The sequence below is a fragment of the Rhinoraja longicauda genome, chromosome 23, assembly GCF_053455715.1.
Source record: "Rhinoraja longicauda isolate Sanriku21f chromosome 23, sRhiLon1.1, whole genome shotgun sequence".
NCBI classification, from domain to species: domain Eukaryota; kingdom Metazoa; phylum Chordata; class Chondrichthyes; order Rajiformes; family Arhynchobatidae; genus Rhinoraja; species Rhinoraja longicauda.
Genome location: NC_135975.1, coordinates 30617010 through 30630190, shown reverse-complemented (window position 1 = coordinate 30630190; position 13181 = coordinate 30617010). Strand labels below are relative to the sequence as shown.

General features: G+C 40.0%; 1 protein-coding gene across 1 annotated transcript in view; it reads right to left on the bottom strand.

The window, feature by feature from the left end:
• pyroxd1 (pyridine nucleotide-disulphide oxidoreductase domain 1) overlaps positions 1 to 13181 on the bottom strand; it is a 29983-nt gene that overhangs the window by 13771 nt on the left and 3031 nt on the right. Inside the window, exons 3-7 of the mRNA XM_078420189.1 lie at positions 12439 to 12558; positions 9785 to 9913; positions 3173 to 3246; positions 1708 to 1868; positions 238 to 338 (exon numbers count right to left, since the gene is read on the bottom strand). Of these exons, the coding sequence (XP_078276315.1) occupies positions 238 to 338; positions 1708 to 1868; positions 3173 to 3246; positions 9785 to 9913; positions 12439 to 12558 (585 nt within the window). The remainder of the gene's footprint in view (positions 1 to 237; positions 339 to 1707; positions 1869 to 3172; positions 3247 to 9784; positions 9914 to 12438; positions 12559 to 13181) is intronic.

The window sequence follows — 13181 nt, the reverse complement described above, 5'->3', positions numbered from 1 at the left end:
AACATGCAAACTCCACACAGACAGTAACCGAGGTCCGGATCGAACATGGATTAATGGCGCTGTGAGAAGGTGGCTCTACCAGCTGTGTCACTGTGCACTTTGCTGTCTACAAAGATGGACAGGGTTAGTCTGCTCAGATATTGCTGTACTCGGTACAATAGATGAGATACTGCGTAGATACTGCGTTGTTTGTGAAAATACATAAAACACTAAAAGTAACATGGAAGCAATTTTTACTTGTTGTGTTCCTTTTAGTTTCATGCCCTCGTGCCAGTCAGGGCCCAACGCACTGCTATGCGCTTCACTTTCAGCAACATTGTCCTTTTCCCGTTCAACACCTGCATTTGAGACAACCATGTTTTTAATAAACAGCTCAACACTTGGCACACAAGCTACAGATTTCTTTTTGATTCAAAAGTTATTTTTATAGTCCATTATAGCCTTGTAGCCCACATGGACGTATAGTTCAATAGTCCATTTTTAAAATCTGCACTGTTTGCAATTATTTCTAAAGTGTTATTCAAGCAATAAAGCTGGAGGAGGAATGAAACACTTAAACCTGGCATTTTGCTTATCCGTTAATGCAAAGTAATGCTGGAATAAATTAGAAAGCACTAATCTATAAGAGCTAACCCTGGTAAAATGAAAGGTGATTAATAGTGTGAAAAGAACTGTATCTGGTTTGGGGTAACTTTCTTTCATTAAGGCACTGGGAGCAAATAATCTGAAATTAGAAATAAGAGTGAATGCAGCTTTAATGTTGGCTTATTTGCTCAAAAAGTGACACAAAGTGCTGGGGTAAATCAGGAGGACAAGCAGCATCTCAAATACATAAATGCTGGAGTAACAAGTTACTCCTAAATCATGATACAACTTGAAAGGTGTTGGGTTAGGCCGCATTTGGAGTATTGGGTGCATTTCTGGTCGCCACATGAAAGGAAGGACGTGAAGGCTTTGGAAAGGGTGCAAACTTTGGATGAGAGGGTATTAGGTAGAGGGAGCGACTGGACAGACCTGGATTGTTTTCTCTGGAATGCTTGAGGTTGCAGGGAGACCTGATAGAACCGTGTAAAAATATGAGAGCCCTAGATAGGGTAGATAGTCAGAACCTATTTCCCAGGATTGAAAGATCAAAGACTAGAGGACATAGCCTTAGTTATCAGGCAATGAACTATCCTACCAACAACTAGAGAGCAGTCCTGAGCTACTATCTACCTCATTGGGAACCCTTGGACTATCTTTAATTGGACATTACTTGACTTTATCTTGCACTAAACATTATTCTCTTTATTCTGTATCTGTACACTGTGGATAGCTCGATTGTAATCATGCATTGTCTTTCTGCTGACTGGTTAGCACGCAACAAGAGCTTTTCACTGTACCTCGGTACATATAACAATAAACTAAACAAAACTACATAGCTTTGAGGTGGGAGGTGCAAAATTTAAAGGTAGTGCACAGGGCAAGGTTTTTTTTTTACACACGGGGTGCTGTGGGTGTTGAAGGCAGATAAGGTGGTGATGTTTAAGAGACTTTTGGAAAAGCACATGGATATGCAGGGAATGGAGGGATGTGAATTATGTGTACGCTGATAAGGATTGGCCTCATGCTCGGCACCGATACTGAGGCATGTTCCCTTGCTTTGACTGTTCCATGTTCTTTCATTCACTTTCGAGTGAATCATAAAGGCTGTATAGTTGCAATTACCTTCTGTAGTATACTTAGTCCTTTTGCAAGGGATGGTTACTTCAGGCTTGTCAGCCTTAAGTTGGGGAATCAAAAATTCTGAGGCTCCAGCATCAAAGAAAGTATTTCCAATTGCTTTGTCCTTTATTGCCCAAATGACTTCGCAACCTTCAATCTCATAGCTAGAAATGCAGATGAATAACAATATTAAAATACAGGATAGTCATCGGGTGGAGGTGGGGTGGAGGGGGGGGGGGCGGTGGGGAAGAGACCAAAAAGATTGACACCAAGTACAATTGACACTTTAAGAATGGCAAAAAAAACCCTAATTTTCCACTTTACAATTCAAGGGTGAGAAAAGGTTGTCTTGCTTGGTGGCATGGATAACCCACTAAGTTAGAACATCGAACAGTACAGCACAGGGCCTTTCAGCCACAATGTTTGTGCCAAACATGATAGAGACACAGAGTCATGCAGCGTGGAAACAACCTCTTCGGCCCAACTTGCACATGCTGACCAACACGCCTCATTGACTAGTCCCGCCTGCTGGCACTTGGCTCATATCCCTCTAAACCTGTCCTATCCATGTATCTGCCCAATTGTCTATTAAATGCTATAATAGTACCTGCCTCAACTCGTTCCATATGCCCATCACCATTTGTGCAACAAAAAAAAAAAAGTGGAATTATTTACCCTTTTCTCCCCCTATTTCAACACCCAAATCTGTTGCTTTCCTCCTGCAGTCTGATTTCAATCTAAAACAAGCAGAGCTAGCGTCATGAAGAAATATTAGCCTTGGGATGGTGATATTTGCTGGCAGTTTGAAGGGGATAGTGCAGGCCAAATTATCAAACTCAGTACTTTTGGCAGATTCCATTCTCTAATGAGGTTGCAAAATAAAGCACAATTATATATATCCTTTGGGACAATCTTGGCCACGGATAATTTTAATAATAATTATTGAGGTTCATTATCTATTAGTCATGCCTTTACTGTTGCCACTGGAAGCTGACCCCCCATCTTACATTACAAGTTATATATCAGGAGGGCGCAGTGATGCAGCAAGTAGAGCTGCTGCCTCACAGCGCCAGAGACCTGGGTTTGATCCTGACCTCAGGTGCTGTCTTTGTGGAGTTTGCATGTTCTCCCTGTGACCACGTGGGTTTCATCCCACATTCCAGACGTGCGGGTTTGTAGGTTAATTGGCTTCTGTAAATTGTCCCTAGTTTGTAGGGAATGGATGAGAACGTGAGATAACAAGGGTGAACGGGTGATCGATGTTCGGATGCATTTGAGCCTGTTTTCTTGCTGTATCTTTCAATCAACCAAACTATTTCCCTATGTTTATAGTGAGACATTTACAGGAGTGAAATGACTTCTGTCAAACCATTTTGAACTCACGTTCTCATCTCATAACAGCTCAATCATATAAAATTGGAGTACATTTACTCATCACCTAGATTTAACTGTAATAAAACATACTTACACCAATTCCAGTGCTATGCCTCCATTTCCTACAATGATAATTCTTTTGGCTTTAGCCAAACGACTTTGAAATTTCTGCAAAGAAATAGAGAATTCTACATGTACAATCAAATTGCAGCAGGTTTTGTTCTTGTAATGTTTTCTGTAACACTATTCAAGCAATTCTATTTTACATTCCTCTTTTCCAGACTAACGCCAGTCTTAACAGAATCAATAGGATGGTGAATCTGTGGAATTCCTTGCCACAGAAGACTGTGGAGGCCAAGTCAATGGATATTTTTAAGGCAGTGATAGATAGATTATTGATTAGTATGGGTGTCAGAGGTTATGGGAATAAGGCAGGAGAATGGGGTTAAGAGGGAGAGATAGATTAGCCATGATTGAATGGAGTAGACTTGATGGGTCAAATGGCCTAATTCTGCTCCTATTACTCATGACTGTAATATTTTGGACAACTAGCACTTCTTTAATTGACAAGATAGTGGTAACTCGAGTTGCCGAACTACAGCCCAACTTGAACGTCCAGGAACGGAGGAGATTACAAAACGTGGTGTGTACTGCCCGTCTATCAGGGGTACTGACCTCCCAACCATCCAATGGATCGCTTTGAGGCACGGTTTCAAAAAGGCAGCCAATATCATCAAGGACCCACATCACCCTGGCCACACTCTCATTTCATTCCTGCTATCGAGATGGCTGAACACTGTAACGTCCAGGTTCAGGAACAACTTCTTCCCAACCATTAGGCCATTGAACGCTACAAACGCCAACTAAACTACAAACTGCCTGGGTTGCATTAGGCTCTTTGGGTTTTGTTTATTTTTTGCACTATATTGTTTTTTTTCAATTTCTTGAAATATTTTCTCCTCTGTTTGTCTATTATATTATCTGTTGAGTAATGTGCTTACAAATCGATTGTGATGCTGCTGCCAAAAGAATTTCATTGTTCCATTTTGAGACATTTGACAATAAAACCCTCTTGACATTCCAGGCACATGTCAAGCACCTTACTATGTTCCCTAGACACTCATGACAGCGTGGCATATTCTGCTCTTACTCCATTAACAAGTTTATTGATGACTCCTTTATGGTGGACTGGAGGCGGATACCAAAAGGAGATGGAGAGCTTGGTAACAAGGTATCAAGGCCCCAACTTCTCCCTCAATGTTGTCAAGACAAAGGAACTAGTTATTAACTTCAGGAAGCTAGGTGATGTTCATGTCCCAAACAGTATCATGGTATGGTGCCAAAGTGGAAATGGTCAAGAGCTTTAAATTCCTAGGCATAAATTTCACCAACAATCTGTCCTGGACTGACCACGTTAAAGCTATTTGTAAGAAGGAACTGCAGATGCTGGTTTAAACCAAAGATAGATACAAAAAGCTGGAGTAACTCAACGGGACAAGCAGCATCTCTGGAGAAAAGGAATGGGTGATATTTTGGGTCGAGACCCTTCTTCAGACTGGTTAAAGTTATTGTCGGAAATGTTGAAAATTATGAGGAAGATGAGTAGTTTGTAACATGTGGGTTCTTAAGGATGTTCGGGAGGCAATAAATATATATGTGTCATGGTGGGTAGGTTCCATAGCGCAGCTAGTTTAGTTAAAATAAACATTGGGAGTTGTAAACAGCAGGGGGTAACAAATCTGATCAGGGGTACAGACATTTATGGTATCTATTTGTTGTACAAATGTAATAGAGGAATTTGGCTCCTTTTCTGGATATAGAATAAATTGGAATAAAAGTGAAATTATGTCATTACATCCTCAGAAAGCGAATCATCTATTAAAATTTCCATTTAAAATTGCAACGGAAAAATTTAAGTATTTAGGTATTCAAGTTACCAGAAGATATAAATCATTATTTAACGCTAATTTTAGTCCTCTGTTAAATAAATTGAACGCTTTGATTATATTTTGGAAAACGCTCCCACTATCATTAATTGGCAGAATAAATGCTATCAAAATGATAGTGCTACCACAAATATTATATTTATTTCAATCCATACCAATATATATACCAAAATATTTTTTTTAAAAACTAGAGTCAAATATTACTAATTTTATATGGGACTACAAAGCACATAGAATTAAAAGAAATCATTTGTGTAAACCTAAAGATGTAGGGGGACTTGCACTGCCTAATTTTTTATATTATTATTGGGCAGTGCATATTAAGAATATTATTTATTGGTTGGAGTGTCCTTCTCAACAGATGGAATGGATAAGAATGGAAAAAGAGGATTGTCTGCCTTATGATTTAGGAGCGATCCTCTTCTCCCCGATAAAATTGAATAATATATTATATAAGAAGAATCCAATTATACACAATATAATTCGAATTTGGAAACAAATAAAATTAAATTTAAAATTAAGAAACTTATCTTCATTAACACCAATAGTGAATAACCCGGTATTTAAACCAGCTATTATGGATAAAACATATAGACAATGGGAAAGACAGGGAATTAAAAAGTTGGGTGACATGTATGAAACGGGAAATTTATTATCATTTCAACAATTAAAATCAAAATTTAATCTCAATAATAACCAATACTTTAAATATTTACAGATATGTGACTTTATAAAAAAATATATACCAAGATCACAGAATATAACGATAGACCCACTGGAAGAAGCAATGAATATTAAGGCGGACTCACAAAAATTAATATCATATCTATATAACAGTATTCTTAATAGAGAATTGCCTCCAACAGAGGCAATTAGAGAAGACTGGGAAAAAGAATTACTGATAAAAATTTCTAAAGAAACATGGGAGAAGTATTTGATATACATACATAAATGTTCGATTAACTCTAGACATAATTTAATCCAATTTAAAATATTACACAGACTATATTACTCAAAAGTTAGGTTGAATAAATTTTATTCAAATATCTCACCCATTTGTGATAAATGTCTTTCACAAAATGCCAATCTTACACACGCTTTCGTTTCGTGCATAAAACGTCAAAGTTTTTGGGGTGATATATTTGATGTATTTACTAGTTTATTTAAGACAAAAATGGAACCTAGCATGGAAATGATTATCTTTGGAGATGTAAATAAATTAAATATATCCCAAATCTCATTTTTGAATTATGGTTTAATAATAGCGAAAAAACTCATACTTAAATTGTGGAAAAAGTCTACTCCACCAACACTTAAAATGTGGATTGGTAATATGTTGGAAACAGCACATTTGGAAGAAATGAGACTCCTCCTAATAGAAAAAAAAGACCAATTCTTATCGAGTTGGTCTCCATTTATTGACCTTGTGGAATCATGCGGTGTAATATCAGCATAAAATTAAAAATTCTGGGTTTGATTGAAAATTGATTAAGAATCTCCTTTCTGCTTTACTTTCGCACATTTCTTTTTTTTTTCTTTTTTTCCACTCTATACTCACTAATTTATTCTTTACTCTTCACTACTTCTTTCTTTTTCATTTCTTTTTAAAAAGGAAGTTGTACAAATAATGTTTTAATAATTCTTGGCACCTGTAAAAAGGAACCATTAAAATGTAATGTGCTTACTTCCAAAGAAAAAAAAAAAAAAAAAAAAAAAAAAGTTTATTGATGACTCCTTTATGGTGGACTGGAGGCGGATACCAAAAGGAGATGGAGAGCTTGGTAACAAGGTATCAAGGCCCCAACTTCTCCCTCAATGTTGTCAAGACAAAGGAACTAGTTATTAACTTCAGGAAGCTAGGTGATGTTCATGTCCCAAACAGTATCATGGTATGGTGCCAGTGGAAATGGTCAAGAGCTTTAAATTCCTAGGCATAAATTTCACCAACAATCTGTCCTGGACTGACCACGTTAAAGCTATTTGTAAGAAGGAACTGCAGATGCTGGTTTAAACCAAAGATAGATACAAAAAGCTGGAGTAACTCAACGGGACAAGCAGCATCTCTGGAGAAAAGGAATGGGTGATATTTTGGGTCGAGACCCTTCTTCAGACTGGTTAAAGTTATTGTCGGAAATGTTGAAAATTATGAGGAAGATGAGTAGTTTGTAACATGTGGGTTCTTAAGGATGTTCGGGAGGCAATAAATATATATGTGTCATGGTGGGTAGGTTCCATAGCGCAGCTAGTTTAGTTAAAATAAACATTGGGAGTTGTAAACAGCAGGGGGTAACAAATCTGATCAGGGGTACAGACATTTATGGTATCTATTTGTTGTACAAATGGGAAGTGTTTTTTTAAGTAACCAAGGAAGGTTAAAAATACCTTTGGGGAAAGACAAAGATGAAGGGTTACAGAGACGTTGATCAGTGATGACTTATTTTAAACATATAGAATCCACAAGTAACCATTGTGTTGTGAGAATATAAAATGCTGTAGTACTGTGAATCTTTGAAACACTTTGGGTTCTCTCAGAGTGTTTTCCATTGTGCACTGTTAAGGCCTGTAATAAACTGACTTGTTTGAGAGACTCACCACTGATCTATGACTTTTATTTTGTGTCTGTTGCTATCTGAGCTGGGCCCCAAGTAAGGCCAGATTCAGGGTATGGGTATTATACAAAACTCCCTCCTACAAAACCAAGGCCAAAAAAAGCACACTAATGTCTCTGCTTCCTCAGGAGACTCAGGACATTCAGCATGTTTCGCCAACTAATCTTGCCACCTTCTACAAATGCACTGCAGAAAACAGTACGACCCCAGTGCTTCTCAGCTTGGTTGGCCAGCAGCCCTGCTCAAGACTGCAAGAAATTGCAAAGAGTTGTGCATGTAGCCCAGCCCAACACACGGAGGGGTTTGGCCCAATGTGTGCTGAGGTAATGAGTAGGCCGGTTTCAGTAAGATACGGGAACATAATAATAATATATTCCTTTAATCGTCCCACACCGGGGAAATTTAGTGTTACAGCAGCAAAGTTGATAGCAAGAGAGCAAGAGATCATTCATTGTAAATTAAAAAAAGATACATAAATTGTCATCAGTTTTCTGTGTGTTCTTAGCTGTTATTGTTGATTTGTCTGCTGGGAGCAGTGCTGGTTGTGCAGTCTCACAGCAGCGGGAAGGAAGAACCTCCTATATCTCTCCTTCACGCACTTGGGGTGAAGGAGTCTGTCACTGAAGGAGCTACTCAGTGCAGTGACAGTGTCCTGCATGGGGTGGGAGTCGTTGTCCAGCAGCGATGTTAGCTTTGCCATCATCCTCCTCCCTCCCACCACCTGCACTGAGTTGAGGGGGCAACCCAGGACAGAGCTGGCCTTTCTGACCAGCTTGTCGGGACTCTTCCCTTCCGCCGCTGAGATGCTGCTGCTCCAGCAGACCACTCCATAGAAAATGGAAAAGGTTTGTATAAGTGAAAGTATAGGAATAGTATGTTAACTGTCACTGTGAGACCCCTTTTATGAACCATTGTGGGATCAATAAAAAACAAATGTACAGCCTCTGTTATGCCATAAATGTAATGGAAAAAAAATTGAACATTTTAATGATTAAACTGCATAAAAAGCAGTGCTGTGAAATCACTGCATAATATTCATTCTCTGGGTGACTATGACTATGGGTTATTATCCTGTTTTCCCCCCACTCCCATGGGGCAGAAAATACAGAAGCTTGGAAGCGTGCACCACCAGACTCAGAAACGGCTTCATTCCCTCTGTTATCAAACATCTGGATGTTCTTTCTATAAGCCAGGGTACAATTCACCTCTACCCCATTGTGAACGTTGGACTTTGTCTCTGGAACTGCTGCGCCACAATGCTCAGAACGAGAACTACATTCTGCACTCTGTGCCTTCTCCTTGTCCCACCTCCATCATGTAGTATAAGAAGATAACTGCAGATGCTGGTACAAATCGAAGGTATTTATTCACAAAATGCTGGAGTAACTCAGCAGGTCAGGCAGCATCTCGGGAGAGAAGGAATGGGTGACGTTTCGGGTCGAGACCCTTCTTCAGACTGTTTTGCCCCACCTCCATCATTCCTTCCCACTCCCATCCGACAGAAAGTACAGAACCTTGAAAGCTTGCACCGCCAGACACAGGAACAGCTTGTTCCCCTCTGTCAACAGACTTCTGAACAGTCCTTCCATAAGCTAGGGGACCGTCCCAATTCTCCAACCCACCCCATTGCGGACATTGGACTTTTTCTCTGGAACTGTTATGCTACAAATCTGAGAGCAATGTTCAAACATCCCATCGCCGCTTGAATCCCCGAAAGTCTTCCCTCGTGTAATTTGTCTTGGTATGGCACCAGAACAGGGTTGAGAGGGATAAATAGATCTGCCATGATCTCACTACCAAACACGAGATAGACAACATTTCCTAAATGCAATAGTTTGCTTTTAGCATGCATCAGTGATTTAAAACAAAATATTTCCATACGTAACTGCTTGGTTTCCTCTTTTTATATGTGGGACTCTTCAAATTAGCATGACATGAGCGTGGGTTCTGACCCAAAACATCACCTGGACAGTGTGGTCCACTATCTTACACTCTTATACTTAGTGGGATTGTGCCGAATGTATAGCAGGATTGTGACTGAACCGTATGCAAAAAAAAAATAATCACTGCACTTAGGTACAAGTGACAATAAAGTACCATTGAACCTTACAAGAAAATGTGGAAATGATGAAGTTGTTAGGTCTGTATTACCTTTGCACTGTCGGTGTCCCGAATTCCTAAAACATACGGGTTGTCTTTGACAATCATTTTCGGCCTCCCTCCAGTACATATGCACAGCTTATCATAAATGTACTCTTTGCCGCTTTCTGTGTAAATTGTCTGGAAGTACATTAACAGAATTGTCATGGAAATGGTCAAATAAGTAAGCAATTGAACCCTACAGCACGTGGGCCAATGGCCTAATGTACGCTCACTTTTGGCTTTAGTCCGATGTACCATTTCCCCCAACGTATTACACACTAGTCTTGCTCAAATACTGTTAAACATGTTACAGTGAAATGAATGAAGATAAACAAAAGTCGAGGCCATGGGTTACGTAAAGGTTCCATAGAACTGTTTGTAAAATGATTTTTCTGTAACTCTGAAACAGATAATTCCCATCTTTTGCCATCTTTCCAAACCAAGATAATAGCCCATTGCCCCCAATAGTTGAGCCTCCCCTGTTTACTTTCAGTACTGCATCCCGCTTTCATCCATTTTCTGTAGCTACCCGTATCGTATCCCTCTGCCCATACTTCCTGGATTTTCTTATTGAGTATCTTCTCTGTTCACCCTAATGAAACCCATAAATGAAACATACACTGCATCCAGTTTAGTTTAATTTAGAGATACAGCGTAGAATCAGGCCCTTCGGCCCACTGAGTGCACACCGACCAGCGATCACCCGTATACTAGTTCTATCCTACACACTTGGACCAATTTACAGAGGCCAATTAACCTACAAATCTGCATGTCCTTGGAATGTGGGAGGAAACCGGAGCACCTGCATCTGGACAAATGTGGAATCTTATTAAGACTCAGGACAATCAGAGAGCGAAGGATAATATAACAGTTTCTATTACAAGGTTTATCTTGAAGCATTTATTAGTACAGGTAGTTCTGCTAAAATTGCATGTTTACATTACACTCATTGGATATGATGCGATCGATGAATTAGGGAACAATATTTTGTATTACGTCGGCTTAATTGGTTATAGCGTGATTTTGATCGGAACTAGAGAATCACTCAAAGGTTATTTCAGAAAATGACATGCAGAAAAAAAAGCTGCGATGGATTTAACAGTATAGGGGGCGGGGAAGCCTGTTTCTGTGTAACCTCCCCACAGTAATCAGATATTATTGCCACTAAAGCCACCATGGGAGATCATACAAATTGACAAGCAATTGCATCTATGGCACTTGGTCAATAATGCTGTCTTACAGCACCAAAGACCTGGCTTCAATCCTGACTATGGGTGCTGTCTGTACAGAGTTTGTATCTTCTCCCTATGATCGCGTGGGTTTTCCCTGGGTGTTGCAGTTTCCTCCCACATGCCAAAGACATACAGGTTTGTATGTTTATTGGCTTTGATTAAATTGTAAATTGTCCCTCGTGTATAGGATAGTGTTAGTGTACGGGGAGATCGCTGGACAGCATGGACTGGGTGGGCTGAAGGGGCTGTTTCCGCACTGTATCTCTAAACTAAACTGAACTAATGCTTTAGTAAACAATGTAACATACAACCTTTACTATTTTTGCTTGAAGTAATTTTAAATCCTGAGGGAAAAATAACTTTGGTATTGCAAGTCTGAAATTCTTTAGCCCCAACCCCCTTTGCCCCAATGACACATTGTCTTTATAACGCAATTTTATATAGCACAAGGTTTCTAAGGAATACAACTATGACACTGGAGCAGAACTATCTTCAGTAACTAAGCAGGGCTTTCTTAAAATGGCAGAAAGTAGGAAAGCTGAACAGACTTGGCAATAAATGAAATGTGGTAGGCTGGATTCAGACTGTAAAATTCAAGTGCATGTGAAATGAGAAAATATTGTTTGAATTTTAGAGTCATTGAGTCAAACAACACAGAAACAGGCCCTTTGACCGAACACATCCATTGACCAAGATGCCTCATCTAACCTAGTCCCACGCTTGCATTTGGCCCATACGCCTTTAAACCATGTATCTGTCCAAGTGTCTTTTAAATGTTGTAGTACTGGCCTCAACTACCTCCTCTGACAGCTCGTTCCATATACCCGCCACTCTCTGTGGAAAAAGTTGCCACTCAGGTTCCTAATAAATCTTTCCCATGTCACCTTAAACTTAAGCCCTCTAGTTCTTGATACCCCGACCCTATTTCCCTCATGATTTTATACATCTCTATATCACCCCTCAGCCTCCTGCAAGAAAAAAAGCCCCAGCCTGCCTAACCTCTCCCTCCAGCTCAGGCCCTCAAGTCTAGGCACCATTTTCGTAAATCTTCTCTGTACTCTTTCCAGCATAATGTCACTTTTTCTTCAGCAGAGTCGCCAAAACTGAACATAATACTCCAAGTACAGGCTCACCATTGTCTTGCACAACTGGGACTTAACGTCCCAATTTCAATACTCAATACCCTGACTGATGAAGGCCAATGTGACAAAAGTCTTCTTCACCACCCTTTTTCTACTGACGGCATCACTTTCAGGGAACTATGAATTTGTGGTACAAAAGCCCCTAGGGATCAGCCATTCACCGAAGGTCCTACCCTGGTTTGAAGTAACTAAACAATGAATCAAATAAACATTTTTGATACAGTTTTGAATACCCTTTTTTGATCCAATCAGCAAGAATCCATATATGTGCTCGAAATATTGTTATTACATGTAGTTCTGCATCCAGTTGTTGAACTGCAGAATGGATCACATCAATGTTGGGATAGTGTTCTTTCAGCATGTGAGTTGGTCTTTCTTCAACCTCAAATTCTTCCAACGTTTTAGAAATCTTCAAAACAAAAAATGGAAAAAGGGCAAAATTTCAACCTGAACTGATACAAGTTAAAAATTAAAAAAAGCAAAGAGGTCTAAAATTACTAAGTAACCGAAAGAGTAAAGCTTGGAAAAATCCAATCTTCTTGCTACGACCATTGGGAAGAAGGTACAGGAGCCTGAAGAATATCAGCTTCAAGTTCAAGAACAGCTTCTAACCAGCAACCACCACTCTTGAACAAAGCAGCACAGTGGCGCAGCTGGTAGAGCTGCTGTCTCACAGTAGCAGAGACCCGCGTTCGATCCTGACCTCGGACGGTCTGTGTGGAGTTTGCACGTTCCCCCCCCGACCGCGTGGGTTTCCCCTGGGTGCTTCGGTTTCCTCTAACACCACAAAGACATGCGGGTTTGTAGGTTAATTGGCCCTCTGTAAATTACCCCTAGAGTGTCGGGGGTATTGCAAAATGCTGGAGTAACTCAGCGGGTCAGGCAGCATCTCTGGAAAGAAGGAATGGGTGACATTTCGGGTCGAGACCCTTCTTCAGACTAATGTCAGGGGGGACGGGACAAAGAAAGGATGTAGTTGGAGATAGGAAGACAGTGGGAGATTTGGGAGGGGGGGGGGGAAGAGAGGGATAG